The sequence below is a fragment of the Dissoconium aciculare genome (assembly GCF_010015565.1).
Source record: "Dissoconium aciculare CBS 342.82 unplaced genomic scaffold K489scaffold_13, whole genome shotgun sequence".
In the NCBI taxonomy this organism is placed as follows: domain Eukaryota; kingdom Fungi; phylum Ascomycota; class Dothideomycetes; order Mycosphaerellales; family Dissoconiaceae; genus Dissoconium; species Dissoconium aciculare.
In genome coordinates this window covers 595,327-619,632 of record NW_022984963.1, presented here as the reverse complement: position 1 = coordinate 619,632, position 24,306 = coordinate 595,327, and the positions used below count along the sequence as shown (strand labels likewise).

General features: G+C 53.9%; 8 protein-coding genes across 8 annotated transcripts; 5 read left to right on the top strand and 3 right to left on the bottom strand.

The window, feature by feature from the left end:
• Positions 1–672: 672 nt before the first annotated feature.
• On the bottom strand, positions 673–1,694 carry K489DRAFT_373437 (uncharacterized protein; the record flags this gene model as incomplete). The annotated part of the gene is made up of 3 exons (XM_033603422.1): positions 673–723; positions 918–1,028; positions 1,245–1,694. 3 exons carry the CDS (start codon positions 1,692–1,694, stop codon positions 673–675), a joined length of 612 nt encoding a protein of 203 aa, XP_033456631.1.
• Positions 1,695–2,027: 333 nt separating this feature from the next.
• On the top strand, positions 2,028–3,099 carry K489DRAFT_70190 (uncharacterized protein). The gene has a single exon (XM_033608849.1). It carries the CDS (start codon positions 2,359–2,361, stop codon positions 2,893–2,895), a length of 537 nt encoding a protein of 178 aa, XP_033456630.1. The 5' UTR covers positions 2,028–2,358; the 3' UTR covers positions 2,896–3,099.
• A 3,414-nt stretch (positions 3,100–6,513) lies between these two features.
• Positions 6,514–7,108, bottom strand: K489DRAFT_383838 (uncharacterized protein). The gene has a single exon (XM_033605708.1). It carries the CDS (start codon positions 6,962–6,964, stop codon positions 6,533–6,535), a length of 432 nt encoding a protein of 143 aa, XP_033456629.1. The 5' UTR covers positions 6,965–7,108; the 3' UTR covers positions 6,514–6,532.
• Positions 7,109–8,408: 1,300 nt separating this feature from the next.
• K489DRAFT_325931 (uncharacterized protein) lies at positions 8,409–11,980 on the top strand (the record flags this gene model as incomplete). Its single annotated transcript, XM_033601869.1, has 4 exons — positions 8,409–8,593; positions 8,669–8,717; positions 9,024–9,034; positions 9,085–11,980. The coding sequence occupies 4 exons, from the start codon at positions 8,409–8,411 to the stop codon at positions 11,978–11,980; spliced, it is 3,141 nt and encodes a 1,046-aa protein (XP_033456628.1).
• Positions 11,981–13,193: 1,213 nt separating this feature from the next.
• K489DRAFT_70116 (uncharacterized protein) lies at positions 13,194–14,321 on the bottom strand. The gene has a single exon (XM_033608848.1). The coding sequence runs from the start codon at positions 14,193–14,195 to the stop codon at positions 13,563–13,565; it is 633 nt and encodes a 210-aa protein (XP_033456627.1). The 5' UTR covers positions 14,196–14,321; the 3' UTR covers positions 13,194–13,562.
• Positions 14,322–18,282: 3,961 nt separating this feature from the next.
• Positions 18,283–19,721, top strand: K489DRAFT_383835 (uncharacterized protein). The gene is made up of 2 exons (XM_033605707.1): positions 18,283–19,130; positions 19,198–19,721. The coding sequence occupies exons 1-2, from the start codon at positions 18,558–18,560 to the stop codon at positions 19,222–19,224; spliced, it is 600 nt and encodes a 199-aa protein (XP_033456626.1). The 5' UTR covers positions 18,283–18,557; the 3' UTR covers positions 19,225–19,721.
• K489DRAFT_69987 (uncharacterized protein) lies at positions 19,193–19,893 on the top strand. Its single transcript, XM_033608846.1, has one exon. It carries the CDS (start codon positions 19,346–19,348, stop codon positions 19,778–19,780), a length of 435 nt encoding a protein of 144 aa, XP_033456625.1. The 5' UTR covers positions 19,193–19,345; the 3' UTR covers positions 19,781–19,893.
• Positions 19,894–21,970: 2,077 nt separating this feature from the next.
• K489DRAFT_383834 (glutamate 5-kinase) lies at positions 21,971–24,054 on the top strand. Its single transcript, XM_033605706.1, has 3 exons — positions 21,971–22,090; positions 22,178–22,941; positions 23,019–24,054. The coding sequence occupies exons 1-3, from the start codon at positions 22,054–22,056 to the stop codon at positions 23,622–23,624; spliced, it is 1,407 nt and encodes a 468-aa protein (XP_033456624.1). The 5' UTR covers positions 21,971–22,053; the 3' UTR covers positions 23,625–24,054.
• Positions 24,055–24,306: the final 252 nt, after the last annotated feature.

Genomic DNA, 24,306 nt, shown 5'->3' with positions numbered 1-24,306 from the left:
TTGCCCAGATGCCTCTCTTACAGAAAACTACAATCGAGGATTCCATACATGATATTGACAGTTCTACCGCCCGTCGCAGCTTCTCGATTCCTAGTGCTGCTCCAACAGTTGGCAGGCGCCACATCTCGTTCACTGTGGCTGTGTCTACGAGGTTGACGGGAAAGTTGAGAAGGCCTACTCCGAGACACGTGCTCTGATCGCTTCTCCCTTTCTCTACACTTGGCCTGGGTTGATCTAGACTTCTCGCAGCGAGCAAACACGCCGCGCCAAAGAACAAGACGAAATGGCACCGTCATCATCATCATCACCATCTCCAGAAATTCACTCAACCACCATCTCCTGTCAATGCGTTGCGACTGTGCGCCATGCTTTCCAGCCATCTGGATGACAGATGTCAAAGAAAGGCTTCATCGAAAGCTCGACCCAGGCGAGTGGCGAGATGAAGGAATGGAGGCCGAAGCATTTCCCGCAAACGAAAGTCAGAACACGTGGTGGCGTTTCCGTTCGCAACGGCGTGGCACGCGACTCGAATGTTATTCTCCTGACCTCATCGAGCAAGATTAAGGTTGGGCGGCTTTATTGGCTGGATCATCTCGCTTAATTACTCGAAGGAGGTCTTGATTTACGAAAGGGCGTCATTGTGAAGTCTCGTACTGTGGAACATCGCAACACTCACTCGAAAGAGCGCGCACACTCGAACGAGTAAACGAGCCGATCGCATGTCTGCCGGGAGTATGAGGAGGAGTTAGGTGCGAATCCCGATGGTACAACACAATGCTGCACTCATTGCAGATCCAAAACATGACGGCTGGACGGCCTTCTCATCCGCAAGCTTGGGTCGTCGCGCTGTCGCTACTGTGTTTATGGCGCAGGAAAAGCATCCACACTGGCAGCAGGGACTGTCAACAGATGCGTACAAAGTCGTGTATGACGCCCGCGTCTGGGTAAATCGGCACGCTCTGCTGCCTTGCACTTGGGCTCGCGGGAAAGATGTGTGCGCGGAAAGCAGGAGTCACGCCCACATTACCCTATACAAATCAACCGTACTGGTTTGCGTGCAGACATCACGCGTGACGCGCCCTTCGGGCTGCTGCGCCTCTGGGTTCCGATGTGCCCTACACTGTACACACACATGGTGCAAGCCAAGCAGTCATCCACCCCCCAAGCCCAGCTGAAAAGGCATCGGCCGAGGCGGCCACGCGAGGCGAATAGTGGCGAACTGGACACACGGCGGAGGAACATACCAAACGAGCCGTTGTGCGATCGTGGCGTGAGCGGTGCTTTACAGTATTGGACTTGCACGTCGAAGGGGTGTGAGTGTGTGTATGTATGGGTGTGTGTCTGCGGGAATTGTGTGAATGGCCCAGCGAGGTGAATGGACCGATCGTAGGATTGGAGGGTCTCGCTTTCTCGTTAGTGGAGAGACCGTCAGAGACGTGGCTGAATGGTGATGTGGTGATTCCCTGTCCAGTCCCGGTCTCTTGGGCAGGAGCAGCGAATGGCGTGACAACAGTGATGTTGTACATGATCCAAGGCGGCGTTGCTCGAAGGCGCGCCAACAAGACGAAGGCGGCCGAGAGCTCCAAAGGACTGTAGACAACGACATTGTGGTACGCTTGAAGCCATAAGCTGCTCGACGGACAGCCATAGTCGGTCCAATTCGCTAGTCCGTTGACCAAGATGGTCCAACCCATCATACAGCATGAGATGGATCGTCTGCAGGTAGGTGATCATGACGCCGCTGAAGCCATCCGCGTGTGAATTTACAGGATCCGGTCGGAACAATGTAGATGTTCTGGTGGAGATCTGGGTACTGAAATATCTAGAAATGAGACTCGCCATGAACTTTGCAAATACGATAGTTCCGGAGCTCATTTCAAGTTTATTGACATTTGAAGTATTTCTCATCCTGTTCAACCAAACCCTGTAATGAATTGCACAAATCAAGAAGTCCTTCAGCGGCCGTCCATGCTGATCGGAAACAAGAATGTCTGGTACCGGTGTGCAGTTCGGCTGTCTCCACTAGATTGAAGTCTTCGAGGCGAGCGAGACTGGATGATGGCGATCACGCAATTCGTATACAGTCATCTTTGTACGCGCAGATGTCCAGCTCCAGCAGGTCCTCTCTTTGCAGAACATGCAACAGCGAGAACATCGCCCAGAGACGTGAACTGTCCTTCAATGCCCACGTGGCTATAAGGCGACAAGGCCACACGACGAGACGTCTGTAAGAGAACACCCTCGGTTTCTGGTCGTGCACAGCTGGAAGCACAAATCGCTCAGCTCTGATCATTGCTGAGAAATCACAGAAGCCGGGAGCCGGTCAAGGTCCTTGGCGAAAAGTTGGAATCTCCGGCGATGCATGAAACTCGTCCTTCGTCGCTGAAGACTTCGGGGCTTGAGAGAGCCGGTACGTTTGATGGCAATTCGAGTGGCAATGAAGACCTGTCATTTTTCCATGCACAGATTATCATTCTACGACATTTTCGTGTTACTAAATCATATGCATCATTGGCGGAATATAGTAATAAGGGATGTCCGATAAGGAAATTTGCAGTTCTTGACATTATGCGTGGTCATCATGGACAGGTATTGTACCTTCACCGTATCGTCCTCGTACCGCCGTCTGCCTTGCAGGTACTGTACTATGCTGTGTGCGTTCCGTTGCAACACACCGCGGCCTCGAGGTTGCAACTCCGCGAAAATCTCGCAGAATGTGCCGTCAGCAGCCACCGCTTCATTCCTTGTCAGCATCACAGTGCGGCAGGTCCACCTTGGAGATTTCGGCGGTGCATGGACTGCCAATGCCCCCTGACCGGAGAATTAAACAGACCGGGAGATTTTACAGACGCATTAGTGTGCGGAAATTTTTCTCCATGCAGCGTCGCACGGTGAGACATGTACGAGAAAGGGATACACACGACGAACAATGTAATGCCTGGCATCGAAACGTCTCGGCATCAAACGGTAATCATAAAGCAGACTCGCAGGGACAGGAGGTGCTGTGTGTGAACATCGGCCCAGCATGATACGGACAAGATCATCCATCTTGCCGAGCGCACGATTCGTCAGCCCTATGAACAGAGTTCTGCACAAATTTTCACTGCGGATGCTTGGCCAGTCTTGACGTCTCGTATAGTTGGCCCGACCGTAGCAGTCCTCCATGAACTTCGAGCTCCAGGACCCATCACAATGCATCTCCGGAGCCAGGTGTGCGGAACGACCTCGAGAAAAGGATAAAGCTCGGCATGAACGGACCTCACCACCAGGCATGACTTGGGCTTAGGATGCATCGCTAAAGGGAGATCTTCGATACCCTCGTTGACGCCTCGTTGTGGTGACGACAGGAACATGCGTTTGCACTATAATAATCACAACAACAAAGCCGATAGATGAAAAACGACTGTGCGATGGTTGGTGTATTCCCACAGGGCACACACAACGCCCAGGCCTCACATGTCCAAATCAATCGTTTTGGTAGCCGACTGGCTAGCCGGACGAATGGCACGTTGCCAGAGGCCTGCGGGCCACGGTCGCCGGCGGCGCATGGTGAGGGGAAGAAGGGAGAGGGGGAGGAGTTCAGGAGAGACGGTCCGCAATGCCGTCCACGTTGGGGTCACGGATCACAGGCTCGCCTGCAGACTTGGCCATCCTTGCCCATGGCGCGACCGATCGCTTGAGCTTAATCAGGCTTTGATGTGCAAACCGTGCGTGGTTGTTATTGTTGCACGAGATTCTTCATCCCACATCGACTTCCGTGCGCCGCTGGTAGGTCTTTGATACAGGTCAGTGTTGTCCATGTCCATCGTCGTGCCGTCGTGGCGTGTGCGACGGTACGGTTGGCATCCGGAGGGAATTGAGTTCGCCGACAGATGAATCACCATCGAACAGTATCGCGAATATTGAAAATGCCATACGTGATCATGTCTCGAAGCGGCAAGCACAAATCTCCAAGATTACAGTCAATAGAGCACTGGGAGTCATGACGCTCGATGCGACTCAAACTATTTGTTGTACCGGTCGATAGGTTCACTACTTCATTTCCAAAGCGGGTCGGCTCAGCGAAATAAGTCGCCCGTGTGGCTGCACCATTACCCGTGCAGAGGCCACATTGTTGCTTCGTGCCCGGACTCGTGCAGGGATGACGAACAGGACCGATTACCCAAAAGCGAAGGTGGATCAGGGATGGGAGTGGGAGTGGAGACCTTTTTCGCTTCCGAGCTCCTTGAGGATACAGGTCGCGTGTGGTACTTCCCAATGTGTGCTGCGAAAGGCCGCGATACCTGCATGCATATGCACGTTGACGATGGGGACCATCGGCACCCAAGGCTGGAACGGAGATGTTTGCGATGCACGAAGCCTTGACCGGCGTGGGGGCTACCATGTCCCACCCCCACGCTTTTCGTGATCGCGAAGCATCATCGGGCGTCGCGCGATGCAGCGACAGCGCGTCATTGCACCTGTTCTCCGGTGGACGAGACCATCAATATATTTTCCTTCCTGCACGACGGCTGTAGTCATTGCCTCACGTCATCTGGGCGATATCGAGCGGCACGGCTGTTTCTGAAGGGGTTTGAAGGGTCGCGGTTGGAGAGGATTCCGCTCGGGTGGTCACCCAAACGATACGAAGCTTTGCAGGGGAGGACACGAAAGCTCCAGAGCCAGTCGGACAGTAATATATGACAGCAGCCTTATAGGACCCTCCAAGGCCTCTGAACCGAAAAGGGCATGCAGTAGCGCTGCAGATGGCCTTACCAGACTTAGGTAAGACAGAATGCGTGAGCTGACCGGACGTGATCGGACTGTTTAGCGAGGGCGGGCACCGACAGGGCGTAACCACATTTCGAGTCTCTCGAAGTTTTTCATCCGTCTCTCGCGGTGTCAAGTTGCCTGGGTGGTGAGCGAGACTTTCATGCAGTGAGGCGATGTGTGTGGATTTGTTAGAGCGCGAACATCGATGAGACCTAGTCCACGAGGCAGGGAAACAAAGTCTCACCACGGACGATAACCAGACCCATCGTGGCAGCCCCAGTCTGCTAGAATTGCCAGTTTGTGACCAATCTTATGGATCGGCGTCATTAGCCCGACATGATTCGTCGATGGAGCGCGCGCTCGCCGGCCTCAAGCCTTGACCTAACCAGGCTCCATTCTCGCTTATGCCACATTTTCGGGTCTGAGCATCAGGTGTTCTGGAAACCAAGCCCTCACTACGACGGAAGTGGACGTGTCAGTCTAGCCCTCGCATATCACTGCTTCTCTGGGCTGCCACCATGGCACACACGCGGCTGGCTGGAGGGCGGGCAGGCAAACAGGCAGGCAGGCAAGTGGATGGGCGCGATGTTGTTTGGTGCGCAACCAATTCATTCTCGAGGGAGCAGTGACAGTTTGTTGAACAGTGTAGGTCTCTTCTGCCGTCCTCGCCATGGGTAGAATTATTATCATGCATGCAGCCATCAGCCAAATTTCACACGGTCCACCCTGAGACCGGAACACGCTGCAGGAGGGTCACCTGAGCACAAGTAATTTTTTTTGCGCGCATAGATGAACAGGATGAGAGTGTGAGAAGGCGACGAATGACAGACACTTCGATTATGGAGAAAGGGAGACCTCTATGTTCGTGATGTACACCGCCGCAATTCAATTCATTTGCCTGAGATTTTGTCGGGGGGTTCGGGACAATGACTCCCCTCGTGTGTAGCAGAGATGTAATGCAATAAGGGTGGTACTGTCCTATTCAGTCGCCTCGAGGACCTCGGGGAAGCTGACGAAGAGAATGATACTGGTTCTCAGAGCCTGACGACATACCTGTGCCCTCCAGCTTGTCACAATGGATGGTCAATTAATAATTGCTTTGTCTGAAGAGACAACAACACCCGAAGATTGTCTGGTGTTCGATACGCAGTGGCGCCTGCCGCACTCCACCATATCCCAAGCTCATGAGAAACAACCCAGAAGGGGCGTTCGGTCACGATTCGTTGACGATTGAGCTCTCCTGGTCCGACTCTCTGTTGTTGTCTGGTACTAGGTATTGTCAAATGTGTAGACATCTGTATCCCCAATATCATGAAACCAATTGTCAGGCGCAGGCGTCTGCTGGTCGGTAACCGGATGCGCAGTAGGTTGAGATGATGTCCCGCTGATTGTTGCATGGTCTCCTTCTAACCGATCCTTAGAGTACGGTCTTGCTGCAGCTGCTTTGCTTCTTGTTTCGTTACCCAGATAATGTACCCGGATGACAGGGCCGACAAAGCGGCGGGGAAGAAGCACACAGATGCGTCGAGCACACACACGCAATCTACACAGACCACTCTACAACCACTTCACCATGAAGTATCTGTACATCATCAAGATTGTCAGCATCATCAAGCCACACGCACACTTGTGCATTCCTATTGCGTACATTCACGCTTCGAGGCGCGTGCATGTGCGGGAAACGAGGTTTCAGTGTATACACGAGCGGAGACAAGAACATCACATCGTGGACTGCTCAGGACAGCCTCGAGCCTGAAAGATGGACCTGACTGTATTCCGTCTACGACATTCTCGCAAAGATCACCAGATCTTGCCAGAGAGCAAGGTAGAGGTAGAGAGCGAAGTGCGAGAGAGACACGAATAGGTTGGGTGGGCAAAAGATGGGTCTGTGAGGGTGTGCTCGCTGCCGTCTTGTCCCGTGTCCCGGCGTTTCCTTGCATCGCCCTATGGCATCTCCTTCACGTCGATGGTCGTCGTCATCACTACCATCGTGGCCGTTCCGCACTGCCATTCGATCTCTGGCCGCGGCGCGCGCGCGTGACAAGCTGTGACTCGGGTAGTCGTATGCCAAACAAGGAAGGGGTAAGCTGCCATAACGAGACTTACCGGTCAAGGAACGCATCTCCGAGCCTGCCGTTGCGTTCGCCAAGTCAAGGCGATAGGCGGCAACAGTACTGAATAACCGAGTGTGAGACTTCAGAGTACGAGTCATGGTCCTGCAGCGTTGCAATAATAACAACACAAGGATGCATTCTCAACATCCTCCGAAGAAAATGAGCGGATCTTGGCCAATGTGCATGTTGTAAGGCGCGCGCACATCCGTCCAGCTGAAGGGGAAGCGAAGGCTCGGCTTCGTTTCGCTGCACGTACGCTGACTCACGGTTCGAGAAACGGATGGATTGGCCGTGAACAGTGATTTTGGTATCGGTGTGCGGGTCTCAGCAGCCCGAACGGCCTCGTTTGATGAGTATTCATGGGTTTGCACTGCAGACTTTTTTTCAACGTATGCTTCCCCATGTTGCCTTATCCAGAGCACTCCCTCCCTGCTGGGCCCTCTCTACCGGGCCGACATGTAGCATTTCCGAATCAGCACTCGGCTATAGATCCCTAACACTCACACCCTGTCTGATCCCCGCCTGCACCGTCACACATCGTATGCATCCAAGGTATCCCTCCCTCGATTTGTGCGGCCGTATGGATCATCCATTCGCCAGGAGTAGATGAGTGCGAACAGCGAAAGAAGCAAAGCATACATAAGTATCACACACACCAGTACTTGTGCCCATGGGTCATGATGATGAAGACAAACGCCGACACTAAGGGCCGTCGCTGATTGATAGACTGAAACTAAAGAGCACCGTCGATTCAAGATTCATCGACTCACCCTACACCCGACGAATGTTATTATTACATTGCATCTGGTCGGAATTTTGACTTTTCAGATCGGGCATCCCACGCTTTCTCACTTCGCGACGTCGCAATCAGACGCCGCCCACCACTTCCCTCGCTCTCTCTCCGCATTTTCCCTGCAACTTGGGCCCGCTTGAAGCACTACAGTACATCCAGCAGTGACAAGTACCGTGCTGGATGTACATGCTGCACGCACAGTCTCGCTCGTTCGCTCGCTCGCCTCACGGACAGGACAGGACAGAACAATCGTCAGTTTGCGTCGCAAAACTCGGGACGGACTCTCGCGCAACACTGCATTGTGAGGCTTGGCCCTTTTTGCCCTTGCATCCATCAGGCGGCGCACATCGCTCTCCCTCTAAGATAGACCCATCGTCCGCGTGCTTCGACTTCTGCTCTTTCGTCATTTCTTACCATCTTACAACGACATTGAAAACACCCACAACTCCCTTCCCACCTCCCGCACCCTCGCCCGATAGCACGTGTTCGCCAACTCGCTAAAGGTCATTATCGGGACTCGACCCGTGCGGCCTGGCCCTATACATCAGAGGCAGATCGAAGCCCTGCTTAGCATGCCGATCTCACGAAGACCAACTTCCGGAATCTCTCACCAGCGTCACCACTGCCTCCACAACAACCACAACTACCGCCAGCGCAATTGAAACAATCAATCACCGCAGTGCACCTTGGTCGACGTCGTCTGTGAACGAATCGGACGAACCCACACCAGTTCCGCACTCCATGCGATCATGAGCGCACATCCCGAACTGCTAGATCCCTCATCTATGCGCCACCTGGATCGCGACCCGGAACCCAAGGTTGAGGACACTGATGCTGATCATGACGATTCGAAGCCCAATAAGAAAAAGAGACGAGTTGCCAAAATGCTTGACAAGAAGTACGAGTGTAAAGCCGAAGGCTGCACAAAGTCATAGTATGTTGAGTCCCAACGATGGCGGATATTCATGCAACCCACGATGACGGCAGAGGGCTGACGCTTTGGGAACAGTTCTCGAGCAGAGCATTTATATCGACATCAACTGAATCACACACCAAAGGTACGTTGCGCTCGCACCATAATCTTGCACTATCACTTCATGCAAATTCCCTCTCTGCTCGTCAGGTCGCGCTTCCGCTATTTGAGCCGGACGTCGATCGATCAACTGATCGTCAAACGACGCTCTGCTCTGAATTGCTGCGCGATAGTGTTGCCTGTTGGTCCGGCAAAAATCAACATCGTTTGTTTGCCGCGTCCGAGTCATACTGCGAACACATTCGATCATAAATCCTTCTGCAAAACTGGAAAGACTGCAAATCGTTTCTACCTTGACCATTGATGTACATCATTGCTGACTTGACTATAGCAAATATACCAGTACGGACACCTTGGAATCGCGGTTGTACGTTATGCTGACCCCCATCTAGTTGCGACCATCCCGGCTGCGATCGTAGTTTCGTTCGTGCAGATTTGTGTACAAGACATCGCGAAAGACATACCTCTAAAGGTTCTCACTTGAGACGGCGGGATGAGTTCCAGGCACGCGCGAGTGCCAATGCTGCCCTGAGTTCAAACTCCCCGGATTCCGCTGGTATGAATGCGTCGCCCACCGATTCGACGATGCCGAACGGACCTCCCTCCCGATCCAATACATACCTCCCGCCGACAAGCCAGACTGGCCAGTCGTACGCTGGCCATGATCAGTACACAACCCCAGGAATGTCCGACATGGCCCCACTGCGGCCAAACACCTCCATGGCCATGGACGCGCACGTGCGCAACAACATTCCGACGTACAATTACTCGGGACAGATGAACGGATCTCAGGCGACACAGATGATGACTCCACCCTCGCCGAGTGCGTCAAGGCGCTATCCATATGACTCCGAATACTCAAGAACGAACGGACTCACCAACGGTTACTCAAACTCGACGCCGCAGGTGACTGTGAACGGCATGCGACCACCGCCGCCACCGGCCATCAGTGCACCGCAGGCAGCTGCCATGCAGTTCAACCAGGCACAATACGCATCGCCAACAGCGAGCGAACAACAATACAAGGCTTCAAATGCGTATTCAGCAGCGCAGCAGTCTTATGCCATTCAAGCGGAATCTTTCGGATCAAGCAACAACAGACTTGGAGCTGGTCTGGCAGACTCTCACATGACAGGACCAGACCAATATCCTGTCTCTAATTCTAGGAGCAACAGCATGATGGATTTCATGGTCGCGGACCAATACGCGAGCGCCTATGCCATGCCTGTGTTCGGCGGTGATGTCTTTAATCGTACACCGCCGACAATCATGCCCATCGACGATGCGTTCTTCAGTCAGTTGCTAGATGCAGGCGGCATCGATCTAAATCTACCACCATCACCACCCCTTCCAATTGAGCCTGTATTGCAGGTCCCTCCTCAAACAAGCGCATACAACAAAGTGGAGCCGGAAGGTCCACCGGCGCATGCGCACGACCCGCCACGAGATGCCAAAACCAGCTTCATGAATGGAACACTTCTGGATGTACCGGAGACCGCTATCGATACTCATATTCAAGCCCGCCTCATCAAGCTCGTCCGAGGCTTCCGCGAGACTGAGCCGCTACCAGGCCGTCGAGCTAAGGAAGACATCGTCTCGGGCGATACAGATCATCCCGAGCACGCCCTTAGCGTTCAGATGTTGCGTACCGCGTTGATGAGCTACTGGGTGCACATCCACCAGCAGATGCCCATCATGCATCGTCCAACTTTCCAACCTCGAACTTGTCCAGATCTCCTTCTTCTGGCTATGATATGTTTGGGCGGGTCTTGCTTGGAGAGAACGCACCCAGCCGAGTCTGCTGCGAATTGCTCGGAGTTTGCATTCTTCACTGCTTACCACATCCGTTGGGCAGTATTCAAGGATGCCGAATTTCGACCGACAGCCAAATTATGGACCTTCCAGACGATGCTGCTGCTCGAATTGTTTGAAAAGATGTATAGTACACGTGCATTGCACGAGAGGGCACACATCCATCATGCGACTACGCTCACCGTTATGCGACGAGGATCGTCCCTGATAGGTCGTGTCATCGAAATTCCAGGTGACGATGATCCTACAAGAACGCCGCCAGGACCGGAAGGCAGCATCAACACCAGTGGTTACAACACCCCAGACGCGTGGTGGAATCGCTGGATTACAGCGGAGGCAACCCGGAGAGTCGCATTCGCCGCGTTCGTCATTGATTCAACGCACGCTACGCTCTTCGGCCATTCTGCCATCATGTCACCTCACGACATGAGATTGCCACTACCTTGCGACGAGGCCCTATGGGCAGCGACAAGCAGTGCTGAGGTGCAGCGAGTGGAGGCGAGCCTGGCCGCCAACGGCTTCAAGACGACGACCTTCCTGGATGGCCTCAAGAAGACTCTTAACGGCCAGAAAGTCCGAACCAACACTTTTGGACGAGTGATCCTAATGTCAGGATTGCTGAACATTAGCTGGCACATGAATCAGCGTGACCTGCAAGTATCCTCCCTCGGCGCCAAGGATACATTTGGATCGTCCACGCGATGGCGAGGCCCATTGACCCGTGCTTTTGACTTTTGGCGCAAAGACTTCGACGAAAGTCTCGCCAAAAGTGCAGACTATCAGCATGTCTGCAACCCGGCGTACCGCTGCAGCGTGGATCATCGCGACAATGTTTATGAGTCCCGTACTTGCCTCCACAGTCTCGCGCACATGGCTATGCACGTTGACATCGTCGATTGCGAAGTATTCGCAGGATCCGATCGGGCTCTTGGGCGTGCTGTGACTGACAGCGATCGCCTCGCAGTGCAGCGCCGCATGCGTGAGGATTGGGCGCCGAGCGCACGCGCTCGAGACGCAGTCTACTATGCTCTGCGTTTCCTCTGCGAAGTGCTTGTACCCGAGGAAGTGATGAACGGTGATCGTGCGGGACGGCAAGCGCAGCCACCCTCGTTCAACTACAGCGCTCGCGACGACTATCTGTTGAATCGACCATGGGTGCTTTACTTCGCCGCCATGACCGTTTGGTCGTATGGCTTTGCTCTGGACGGACCGATCAAGCCGCAGTACACGTTGACATCACGTGAGCTACAGATCGCCGACATGCAGCAGTATCTCATGCGTATGGGCGCTGCTGCCAGCCCAGACGACCTAGAGCATCTCGACGGGCGTAACAACTGCTTGGGACTTCTGCTTGCCTTACACCACTGCTTCGCTCAGCCGCGCTGGGAGCTCTTGCAGGAAGCCCGTGATATGCTCAGCCTCTGTATCGGCCAGCTCTTGCCTGGCAACAACGACTGGAAGACGACCCCCAATTAGATCGTTGCCCAGTCCGACATCTTCACGCCGGCCAAGAGCAGCACGGACATCGAAAGAAACATCTTGAACGAAGCAATCTGATTATTTTACGCCTTGTACGACTGCATCAATTAAACAGCATCAGCATCTTTAACGTCATCATCGACCGCAGCATTGTCATCTCGGAACCGCTATCATTCTTCACCTTTTGGATCTTGCGCAGCGGAAACACTCGAAATATCACCAAAAAGCCGTTCGTCGCCGAAAATAATAATCGATCGAGTGGCGAACCTTACCCGTCCAGGTGATTGATTGTATATTGGGAAAAGATATCCAACCACATGCCACTAGCCAGCGAAAGTCCTGGAATGTGAGTGTTAAAAATGGTGTCGAGCCTTTTTTTCTGTGCTCTTTGAAAGCGTCTCATTGTCTGGAGTTATTGTCGCATTTTTCGCTTCATGATCATTCGCTCTTGTCGTCACATCGGACGAATTCTCTTATTTCTTCATCTCATGGGTCGAGGTTGTGGACGGCACGGCATGGGCATGGGCATAATGATACCCTCATGGATGACTTCACACATTTTACTGCAGGTTACCTCTGGTATGTCTTCGGAGGAGAGGAGTGCTTGAGGCCGGTATGTAGTGTTCTCGTTGATGCATATTGTGTATAAGCATTTTTTCGTCCCTTGTCCTATTTCCAGTGTGAATGGGAAAAGTGTGTCTCTTGTGACTTGGGATATCTTCGGTCGACCTGCCAGCTGCAAGTGGCAAATGACAGCCGGGCAGTATGTCGCTTCGAGGACTTGTCAGGTAAATACCCTCGTTTTTGTTTCGAATCACTCGAGCTGCTCACGGATCATCTAGCCTTGCTTTCTAGAGCTATGGCGAAATCTCAGATCACTCTCTCGGCGTGCTCGTAATGCATCCTTGACGCTTTCACGGGAACAAGACTGCCGCTGAAACTTCAGTTCCACGACCGCATGATCTCAGGGCGATGCCCTGATCGACTTCGATCCCCACTCGAATTTGACCACGACAGCACCCACAGCTGTCAATTCGTGCCTGCAATGCAGCAGACCAGCTGACCGATGATCCCACTGCCGACCAAGCGAAGAGGATGTCAGGTCCACACCACCCTCTGCTGAAATGCAAGGAGCATCATGCGCAGTAGAGGAGCGACCGATCGCGCAACCGGAACGAAGACATCTGTCAGGTACACGAACGAACTTTGGTCACGATGTCTCGACACCTGCATGCGAGGCTCCACACAGAGAAAAGCCCAGCGCCGGATTCTGAGACAGCCTCGAGGACGTACTAGATCTACTCCAGCTCAGCAGCCCTTCTCGCGCGCATCAGCCGGCGACTGAGGAAGTTGGTGAGGATCCACTATGGCCAATTTTCCCGAAGGCGAAAAGCGAGCATCCGCGTCTCAACACGCGATTGGGCGATTTACGGCGGGAAAACCCCAAGTACGGCCACAAGATTGGCGCGGTCATACAAATGCCACACCATCGAGAGGACAAGTGGGCGACATACAAGCGACGTACGGGCGGTCATCAAATGCCCGCGCATACACCACACACAGGGACGTACACAGAGCATCACCGCAGTGATGCAGATCCATGCTGTTGGTTGGATATGCGCAAGGCCGATCGGTCGGAGAATTTCTCTGTCGACTTGTTTCTCCGTGTCACCTTCACCATGTTGGGAATTATGGAACATGTGTTCCTTTCGTCTCCGCATTGCGTCTGGGGGGTGTGTGTCCAGTTCCAGTGAAGTCGCTCGAAAGGAGAATTATGCACACTCGGGGGCCCACCGTCGAGCTGCGGCACGCAAGGTGATGAGATATTCAAGGCTGCGTATCCTCGCATCGTGCAGTGGATATGCATATGCAACTGTATGATTTTTTTCCCGATAGCATCAAGTATACGTAGATATGTACAGGTGTATATGTACATATATGCACGCCGCATTGGAATTTGCGCTGCGCGCAATTTTTCTTTTCGTAGGCGAGAGAAGGGGAATTTGTTCGTCACAGGCATCTGCTCATTGGCTCGAGTGATTCGAATCCGTTGTCGATCTGGTGTCCTTTCTGTCAAGTGTTTCTCCTCTTCCTCCGCCAGATCGACATCATGTAATACACGTATGTTCGGAACGAATCGTGCAGAAGGTTCAGAGAAGGTACGTCTGTTCTCGATGGCGTACCTTGCAGCAGAACGGATAGCTGAAAGCATGACGATTGCGTGCCTGTCGTTTGCAGATTCGGAGAGTTTGAGTTAGGACAGTAGCCGGATTCTCACGAGTCGATCCGTTAACGCCAGCGACTTCTCTTACGCACCCGGTTCAATATCGCGACATCGTGGTGATCTGAGGACGAAGACCGTACCAAGTCTTGTGGTGCATGTTCCTGCCCACCAATGGCCATGACGTGAGCACCTCTACGAGACTCTACGAGACTCTACGAGATCTGCCGTGCGGGGGACCTGCATGCGAGCTGCGAGGTGCATGTTGTACATCTCATCCGTACTTCACGTCGCTTCACCCTTCACTGTGAAACGGGGAGGTGCACAAGACTTCCTAAGCATTGAATGCCAACTCGGGATCGGTCATTCAGTGGACAGTCCATCCCGGCCTGTTCCCTCTCGCAATGTCATAGGCAAGACGCCGATCAGTAATGACGACTCGATCCAGTTCCGACGACAATCGCGAGCCTGATGCCTAAAGCCAGTCTAGATATGCGATATGATACTCTCATATTTTGCAACTCTCTATTCAGGCATGAAGTGAATTGCAACTACTTCTCTGCAGGACACAGAGCATGACTGCAGCGCGGCTCTCAAGCAAATGCGAGCCTCATTGACAGTGCAGTCCCAAGCTGTCACTTTCGGAGGAACTGCTGTGCTTGCAGTCCTCGAATGCGTCGAGGATACCCGTACGCTCAAGCTGCAGATACTGCAGCACTGGATGCATGTCTGACACCACATTCAGGTGAGGTCGGACTGACGTTCAACAACAGAGCATTCAAAGGCAAGTAGTGATCATGCGACAAAGCTTGCGCATGCCCGAATTGAACTACGCTTTGGCGATTCGAATCGTCGAGCCGGCTGTGCACTTTGGATGATCTAGAATCACCGAGTGAGCACACGACATCGAGCATGAACAGGCTACAGCGCGACTAGCGAGCTAACTGTCATGTGCCACGCTGAATTCACACCGGTCATGGTACGGCAGTTTTTAAAGAGGGTAAATCCATGACTTCACTTCGAGACGTTGAGGAGAGTAGTATGTATGCACCGGCCAAGAGGAATTGCCAAGAGCAGGCTGGCACATTGGTGCTCAATTCGTGCAATGCCAGTCGATCATTGCGGTCCACGAAGTGTCGTATTGCTTGGTCGGCAAGACTTCGAGCCGTCCAGGCGGAATTTTCGAGGTCGAGAAGTAGGATGTTCTCCTCCACAAATTCTCCTGCATGATGGCACTTAGTTAGTCTCTGGGCGAACATGGTCTGGCGGCCCGCACGATGCTCTGCATCTCAAGCCTGGGAAACGACAAGCTCATTGGACCAAGACGAGAGCGGGGTATAGTCAGATTTCGCAAGATGCAGAAAATGCAGTCAAGTCGTTGAAATTGTTATGGGGCGAGAGTGGAGGTGTTCTGCGATCTGCCTGTGTTCAGCGATCTGCTTATGTTCAGCGATCAGATGGACGTCAGACTCAGCCGTTCTCCAGGCGTTCAGAAGTCTCGCTAAGTGATTCCGTGTTGGGGTGCTGTCAATGATTCTTCGATGCACTATCAGAGCCACGAGTTGTCACCGTAATTTCGAGCCTCGATATCAATACGAGAGAACCGCATGGTCGTCTGACGGCACTTCATGGAATGACAATCCCATTTTCGGTAGTAATCATAATAGACTTTCAACTATTAATGATCTCGAACATGTAAGATGAGCAATGGAAATCAGCACGTAATGCGGGTGACGCAACCTCGATCAGCCCTGTGGTATACTGCCAGTCCGCGATTTGGAGACTAACCATTGTCCGGTCCCGGATGGTCGACGCATCATTTCGATGGTAGCACGCAAGTGGAGCAAGCCAGGCAAATTGTGTTATGCAGTAGAACATAGCGCACTCTGAGCACTCTTCGCCAGACGTTCTCGTCAGACTGACCTGTCATAAGAATGTCACCCCATGTGTCACGCGGTATGGAACGACGTGCGATCTCCGCACGCCATCGAGGGCTCTTTGGCGGCCACGCGCTGCATGGCAAAAGTATGATGACATGTCGTGGACAATTCGCCCGCCAACGATGCCGTTTGTAGCATTGCCGGCCGGTGGAGACTTTTTGTTTCAAGACCGTGACTGGCGCCATGACCTCGAGCCAACCAGGTGGACGGAATGCGCTCAAATTCTTTTCATGTCGTGTCTGTCCTCTTGCAGGATTCTGGTACGCTTGTGGAGGACCCCGGCTGCGGGCAATTTGAGGCACGACTTTGCAGGACAACCCCGCCGCCTGCTACAGTAGTCGGGGCATCGAAATGGTGTGCGGAGATGAGACCATTGTGTCGTCCTGAAACAGCAATGCTCTGATCAGGTCGGCGCCATCGCAGGTCTGTTGGAGACTCTCTCATCCCAAATTTGTCGGCGCAAGATTAGCACTGATTCACATTCGAATTTCAGCATCAAGCGCAACGCCGCACACGACGCACGATTGCTTACCATCAAACCCAACAATATTTGTCGCTATAATGTCCTGCTTCTCCTTAGCTTTGGTGCTGGTGCTGGTCCCGTTGCTATGCGTAATACCAATGCTACTGCCGCCGCCAGCGCAGGCGCCGCCGTCGGGCCTGGTTACGTAGGGATGTTATTAAGCTGAATGCGAACATGGTGCCATTGAGAAGATCGTCGCCAATGCACATCGGACATCAAAGGGGAAGTCAGGACTCCCACCATCATACTAAAAGAGGTGCCTGAATTGCTTCCCCATTGTGCTTGCAAAGAGATCCACTGCGCGGCCCGTAAGCCGATTTCACTCGGGCTAATCGCGATAGGGTTAGCTGCCGCGAAGCGCAAAGCTTAAAGAATGAGCCACCCCGACAGACTGGTGCCGACGGTTTCATCTTTTCGAGAAATTCTTCTGTTGGTGCTCTGGTATCTTTTCTCACACCGAGTCATCCACACGTACTGTCCTGTGCACACAGACACGATATAGACAGGATCACCCAATGGTCAATGTGACGATCCTTCTCTTGTTATAGAACGGACGAAGTCACCGATGTGGTGAAAAGCACATGGTGTATCCGCATATAAAACCCGAGAGGGATCGTTATTTTGCTGGTTTCCTAGTTTTCCGAAGAGACTGTTCTATATACAGTACAGTACAGTGTAGTACAGTAGATACTACTCAAAGAGCGGCTTCTTTGTGTGTCTGCTAGTCCTCCGTTTCTCAACCATTGATCAGGAGGAGTGGAGAGGCAATCCCCCTGCATTGCAGCTCTGTCGGCACACGCAATGGATTTCAGCGCTATCGGATCCCTTCGATGTACAGTAGTAAATGTACCGCCGGCCATGTATGTATGCTCCGTACTGCACAGATGCACAATGCACCCTGGAGGCACAGCAAGATACTCCTGTATGTATGTACAATGGCCGTGTGGGTCCTGTTCCGGTCGGCTCTACGTTTCTTCAAGAGGTGTCATCGTCATTGCTCGCTCGCAGTCCAGCGACCGATTCCGCGCGGAACCTCACAGGTACACGCTGTATGTCTCTACCATGGGCAGACAGCAAATCAACTGATAAGGGAACACGAGCCGCATCATCCATCGATTGTTGCAGGCAGATAGCATGCTCGCTTGGTGCTCTGCCTCGCAGTCTGCACTACATTGACCACAGGGCGACGCATTCCCCGGTCCGCAGCTGCACCTCCAAGCGTAAAGCCCGTGGGTCTGGCTTGGTGGAAACCTTCGCTCCTCGTGCCGCGAACGGACTTGTCCTGGCCAGCTTTTACGACGGGAAGCGGCGGACGATCGTGTCCATTTCCAGGACGATGTCAGTAGTGTTGGTGGTGGTTGCATGCACAGGAGGCATGGGAGGTGCCGATTTTTCGCTCTTTTGTTTGGTGTTTTTTTTTATTTAAACTTTCCAGGCCATCTGTTCGAGGCACACGAAACCGAATGCGCGCCCGTGACCCTTGCCTGCCCGGGGCTTAGCTACGTATATGCACAGGAGGGTGCCCGGGTGGTCACCAACTTGGATTTGGACCTCAATGAAGTGTGTGTCCTAACGCTAGCTATCCGGCTGTTGGCTCGCCGCTCCACTCCATCATCCTCACACACACACCTACGCATCCTTGGAACTCGCCGCTTTTGCTATCGTGAATAGATCCACCCCTGCGGTCGTCGAGCAACATAAACTTCGAGAATCCCCATTTCCACGGGCTCTGTTCTGAACCAGACGTTCACTTCATGCATGTTCAAAAATATCACAACTTTCTTCTTACATCAGTGAACCATACAAGAACTCCATCGTTGCGCGACTGGATCGTTTCAGCAATACAGGCATATTTTTCCAATTCGGACGGAGCTCTTCACACACATCAACATGACCAACATGTACCCACAACCGTCAGCGTCTGCTACTCGGCCTGCATACCTCGACAACCTCTTCCGAGATGCGCCAGCACCCCATACTCCCAGCCTTCACTCTTCCACGAGCAGCATCTCATGTAGCAGCACTGCCTCCAGCTACGACCTGCGATCGGCCTTCCTCAATGCTCGTCCATTGACGCCGGCCCAAGAAACCATGGACGACCACTTCAGCCTGCGCAGCAAGAAATCCTTCATCAACCCACGCAGGTTCCGCTTCGGCCGCATCTTCTCGACTCGACGGACAGAGATCACCGAGGACGTAACCGAGCCGGTGCTGCCCCCAACCAATCCTTCGGCGCTCGCCCAATCAAGCTGCGCCTCACCTCGGCGACCGTCATTGCCCCTGTTACAGACCAGCTTCCCACCTCCACGCGGCGCAAGCACATATGCAAAGAAGCCATTACCTGCCGTCCCACAAACACGTGCGCAGGAACTGACGTGTCGGCGTTGCTATTACTCCAATGCTCGCAACTGTCACGGGTGGGTCATGGGTGGGACCAGCGGTGCTGCTTGTGAGACTTGTCTGGTATGTGTTCACTTCAAAGATCTACTCTGTACTCCAAACCCATAACAGCTGCTGACTTATCCCATAGCAAGCCGGATTCTTCGGCGAGAAATGAACGACCTGAGACATCTGGCGTTCGGAAGACTCTTCGCGAATTTCCTTTATCTTCATCATCTCCTTCAGTCAATTGATACCAACACGGCGTATTGGGGACAGTCTCACGGGCGAGATTTGTCATGCATTTGAGATTTCTACTGTATCAACGAAACGGCGTCGCGGTGGCTGCATTTTGTCGGAAGCGGCGTCATCTGGATTTTTGGGGGAGGGATTGGAGCTGCTGCTGTTTTCTGCCGTTTCGGCAATTCTTACGCTTTGGACGAGTACACAGATTTCCTTTTTGTCATCGCACAGGATGTGCAGGAACATCGGGGCACCTATTGGGAGGAATTTTTTCGGTGATGGGCCCGCGATTGGACTGGCTTCTGACCCTCGGGTCAAAGCTGAACAGCAAAAAAGTTAAGGTGGTGGTGGTGGTGGGCGTGGCGCAATTGATTACGTTGGGTGCGTCAGCAAAAAGGACTTGGGAAATGAATAGTGATACCAACTGCAGTAACCTTCCTCCACACACGCAGAAAATGGACGTCCCTCTCGGGACAATTCTCCCGTCTTGACCGTTCCCATCTCCCGAAGTATTTTTCTCTCCTGTTGCTTGGTCGTGTACGGCCAAGCTCTACATGCGGTATTGCAATGACCAAATAGGAGCCGTTATCACGAGATCGCCCGTGCTATCACGACAGATGCCGTGACGGTTTCGAAGGTTCGAACTGGTTCCGTCAGCTCGAGGTTTGGCGGAGCAAACGTAACGATGTTCGCAGCTACCCCATAATTTAGCAAAAGTCAAATTCGGCCCAGGTCAGACACGAGCAGCAGCAGGGGGGAGAGAGGGAGAAGGGCAGAATCGCCTGCAGTAGCGATTTTAGCCCTGAACAAGGCAGCCCTCAATGCGCTTTCATCAGTGTGTGTGCAGGTGTCTGTCTGTGTCGGTGGGTGTGTACAAACTTGAATGCCCTCAGGAGGTAGTGGTGATGCCCGATTGCATGCTGCTATGTGAACCACCACATGTCTTCTGATTATTACTTCATCGTGTCTGTAAAACATGTTTGTACGTCAGACGACCGCGCGCGTGCATGAAAGCCCACCCTCGATCGCGAAACGCGGCGTATTCTGGACTTGTTCGCCCTGCCAAGCCTTTCTCGTTCAACCTCGCATCTGTCTGCTCCTGCACTGTGCCTGACCAACAGACCCCACTTTCCCATCACTCCAGGGCTCCAGGGCTGCTGCTGGCCGCTGGAAATTATGGACATGAGCACATCCATGTGAATCCTATGGCTGCATTGCATGGTGGCGTCGGAATCGCCCTGGCTCCCTGGTCTTTCTTGCCATGGGCAAACGTCGCGACCGAGGAGCAGGAGATCGGAGATCCGACAATCTGATCAGAGGTTGTAGAGAAACACGCCAGAAATCCACCACTATGCGTCCCCACGCGTCGTGTTGCGATCGTGTCTCGCTTGCTCCTACTACATACTGTCCATCGAAAAAGACGCATTGACCGGCGCGATCTTGGACCACCTCCTCGCTCCGTTGTGCTGGGACCAACGTCAATCCCCTATACTTGGAACTCACCAGCCAAGAGTGCAAAGCAAAATAGCTGCTAATCCATCAAAAGATGCAAGCGCGCGACGGACAACCAGATAGGTCAACGTCTTTATTATTATGCATTGACTGATGGGAGCAATAGTCGAGTTCGATGAAACTACCACTTTCCGCGCGCACAGTTCAGCTTGGGAAGACATGCAATCACCATCACGCCGGATCGCAGTGCTGTGAATCATAATTGTTCGAATCACTCCCGTCGAGTGTGCTCCAGGGGCGCCTTCTCTGCGAAACCCTGGATAGTCTTGTCCGACCCGATCCATGGAAGCACAAGCGAACAACGTGGTGCGCGGAAGGCAGGTGGCTAACTGCACAACGCAAGCCCACCGCCACAGAAAAGAAATGGAAGACTCGGAATGTCTCTCGTGTAGCGTGACGAGATCGCGGCCGCGCACGCGCAGCACCGCCTGACTCTCCTACAAACATAGCCGGTCTCACTGCTTCCAGAGCATTCTTCTGGCTCGAATGTCACGTTTCCAGGCCATTCTGGGCACCAAGAATAGCCGCAGACGGAGATGGCTGCCGTCGCCCAGATTGCCGTTGACGTGGTCGCACGGCCCCGGCATCGCTATATCATGCCAATTTCCAGCTTTCGGGAGTTACCATTAGTCTTGCTTTGTTCATGAGCAATGATGAGCACCGACTTAATTTGGGAGTCATATTCCGAGACGTAGATAGCTTTTGGTAAGAGTAAGTGGTCACCATGAGTCATGGTGATATAGGTCCACAATGATCTGCTTCACGAGTCATTGGCAAAGGCTCCATCCATCTTGTCACATGTCTGGAAACAACACCACTGGCCCCCGGCCCATTAACCTGGTAGCGACGTCGGAATCTCGCTCATCGCAGACCCCGAGTAGACAGCTTGGTATGAACCAATGCACGCGTGCAACTGTCAGAAGATCTCCAAAGTATTGCTCCCAATCATGGGGTTGTACTGTAGATAACAGAGAGCAATGGTCCACGGTCGAAGGGCATTCGGGAACGGATTCCGAAAGTCGGGAGAAGAAGCGGAGCGGCACGAGCCCTCTCCACTACACGCGCCCTATCGATACGGTCGTACATACACAACCTCGGGTGGGGTTGTGACTGAGGACGACGAAAATAATTGATCGCCGTGAGTGAGATACTGTGGATTTGATGCGTCTGCCCCTGTATAGATGTGCAGATCGCGAACCTTTCAAGATATCAGAAGAAGTCGGCCGGCTATACGACTGCAGAAATCGCAGATATGCGGCCAAAGCATTTCACCATCGTCATCAAACTCGGTACATATCCTGTAAACCATTGAATCTCCAATGCTTCGTCACAGAGCCTCAAAGAACCATGATCGACAACATGCTGACCGAGCTCAGGCACATCATCCATAGTCGATGAGAAGACACATCAGCCACTTCTATCGACCCTCTCCACCATCGCCGAAACTGCGGTGGCACTCCGGAAAGATGGCCATCGCGTCATCATCTGCTCTTCCGGAGCCATCGGGATGGCCCTCCGCCAGATGGACCTGGAACGCCGACCCAAATTGTTGCCACAGGTTCAAGCGCTGGCCGCAATAGGACAGTGCAAACTGATGAGCATGTGGGACCAGCTATTCGGGCACATGCGGCAGCCCGTCGCCCAGATTCTCCTCACGCGGAACGACATTGCCGATCGGACCCAATACCTCAACGCACAAAACACCTTCTCCGCGCTGCTCCATATGGGCGTGATCCCGATCGTGAACGAGAACGACACCCTCTCCGTGCAGGAGATCAAGTTCGGCGACAATGACACCCTCAGCGCCGTCACCGCGGCCATGGTCCAGGCGGACTACCTCTTCCTCATGACCGACGTGGACTGCCTGTACGACAAGAACCCCCGGACCCACCCGGACGCCAAGGCGATCGAGATCGTCGAGGACATCTCCGACCTGGCCGCCGACGTCTCCAGCGCCGGCAGCTCGCTCGGCACGGGGGGCATGAGCACGAAGATCGTGGCGGCGCGCCTCGCCACCGCCGCGGGCGTCACGACCGTCATCACCCGGAGCAGCAAGCCGGGCAACATCTCGGCGATCATCCGCCACGCGGAATCGCAGCGCTCCGCCACCAGCATGGACAGCAGCGGCGAGCTGCCCCCCGCCGCCGCCGCCGCCGCCGACACCTCCACCGACCTCCACCGCGTCACCACCATCACCCAAGCCGACCACGACCCCCCGCCGCCGCCGCCGCCGCCGACACCTCCACCGACCTCCACCGCGTCACCACCATCACCCAAGCCGACCACGACCCCCCGCCGCCGCCGCCGCCGCTCCACACCCGCTTCCTGCCCGCGCTGCACCCGATCCGCGACCGGCACTTCTGGATCCTGCACGACCTCGCGCCGCACGGGACGCTGTACATCGACCCGGGGGCGGGGACGGCGCTGTTCAAGAAGGCCGGGCTGCTGCCGGCGGGCGTGGTGCACGTGGACGGGCACTTCGGGCAGCACGAGTGCGTGCGGCTGAAGGTGCTGGGGGCGCGCGACGGGCCGCACGCCGACGCGGTCGAGGTCGGCCGCGCCCTGGTCAACTACTCCGCCTCGGAGATCCGCTGGCTGCGCGGCGTGCGCAGCTCGCAGATCGCCGAGATCCTGGGCTACGCGGATTCCGAGTACATCGCGCACCGGGACAGCATCGCCCTGTTCCAGAGGGAGGTCAGCCGCCCCGTGACGCCGACGTTGCCGTCGTCTTCCTCGTCGTCGTCGCTGGCGGGCGCTGCTGGGGAGGCGGCGGCGGCGACGAGGCCGAGGATGGGCAGTTTGGGGGCGTATGTGGATGGATGACGATTGATGGGGATTGGATTAGACGCGGGCGGGAGGTAGAGAGAGAGAGAGAGAGAGAGAGAGCGCGGATTATGGTGGCCCGGTTACGATGTAGATTCTTCGTAATGATTGTTTGCATAGACGAGACCAAGGGACCATTTGGGAAAACAAGAGAGAGAGAGAGAAAACAAAAAGGGGCGGGCGAGGGGCGAGGGTCACCCTTTCCATTTTGACCTCATGACTTCACCGCGATGAATGGATGAATGAATGAACGAATGGCCCGCGACGACCAGTGAAGAGCAAGAAAGCGAGACCGACGCATCATTGAAACTCAAGCTTCATAATGAAAAAAAGAAAAAGGATCATGCCTTGATTTCCAAGATTACTTTTTCCGCGTCGTGCTCCCTCCTCCCTTCTGAGCTAGTAGGTGGGTAGTTCTTCTTCTACCTGTAGAAACAAGACCAATCCTCACATTTCTTTCCCTTTTCCTTCTTCTTCCTCTTCCCGCTCGGATGATGCGCGGGGGTCGGTCGGTCGGAAGGGCGTGGGCATGACATGATAACATAACAGCATATAGGAAACGGAGAAGATCGCCCGAGCCGGTAGATGAGAGACCGCAGTGGACAAGACACAAATGGGGGAGGAAGAGGGAAGGCATTTTCCCGCTCGCCGCTCGTCCGACCAGCCCAGCCCAGCCGGTGGA

Bases quoted from the DNA above. Each gene is read 5' to 3' on its own strand.
- K489DRAFT_70190 (XM_033608849.1), top strand. From the start codon at position 2,359: ATGCATGAAACTCGTCCTTCGTCGCTGAAGACTTCGGGGCTTGAGAGA.
- K489DRAFT_383838 (XM_033605708.1), bottom strand. From the start codon at position 6,964: ATGACTCGTACTCTGAAGTCTCACACTCGGTTATTCAGTACTGTTGCC.
- K489DRAFT_70116 (XM_033608848.1), bottom strand. From the start codon at position 14,195: ATGCTTTCAGCTATCCGTTCTGCTGCAAGGTACGCCATCGAGAACAGA.
- K489DRAFT_383835 (XM_033605707.1), top strand. From the start codon at position 18,558: ATGACCAACATGTACCCACAACCGTCAGCGTCTGCTACTCGGCCTGCA. The intron at 19,131-19,197 runs GTATGTGTTCAC...CTTATCCCATAG, and splicing joins CTGCTTGTGAGACTTGTCTG to CAAGCCGGATTCTTCGGCGA.
- K489DRAFT_69987 (XM_033608846.1), top strand. From the start codon at position 19,346: ATGCATTTGAGATTTCTACTGTATCAACGAAACGGCGTCGCGGTGGCT.
- K489DRAFT_383834 (XM_033605706.1), top strand. From the start codon at position 22,054: ATGCGGCCAAAGCATTTCACCATCGTCATCAAACTCG. The intron at 22,091-22,177 runs GTACATATCCTG...GACCGAGCTCAG, and splicing joins CACCATCGTCATCAAACTCG to GCACATCATCCATAGTCGAT. The intron at 22,942-23,018 runs GCCGCCGCCGCC...CCACGACCCCCC, and splicing joins GCAGCGGCGAGCTGCCCCCC to GCCGCCGCCGCCGCCGCCGA.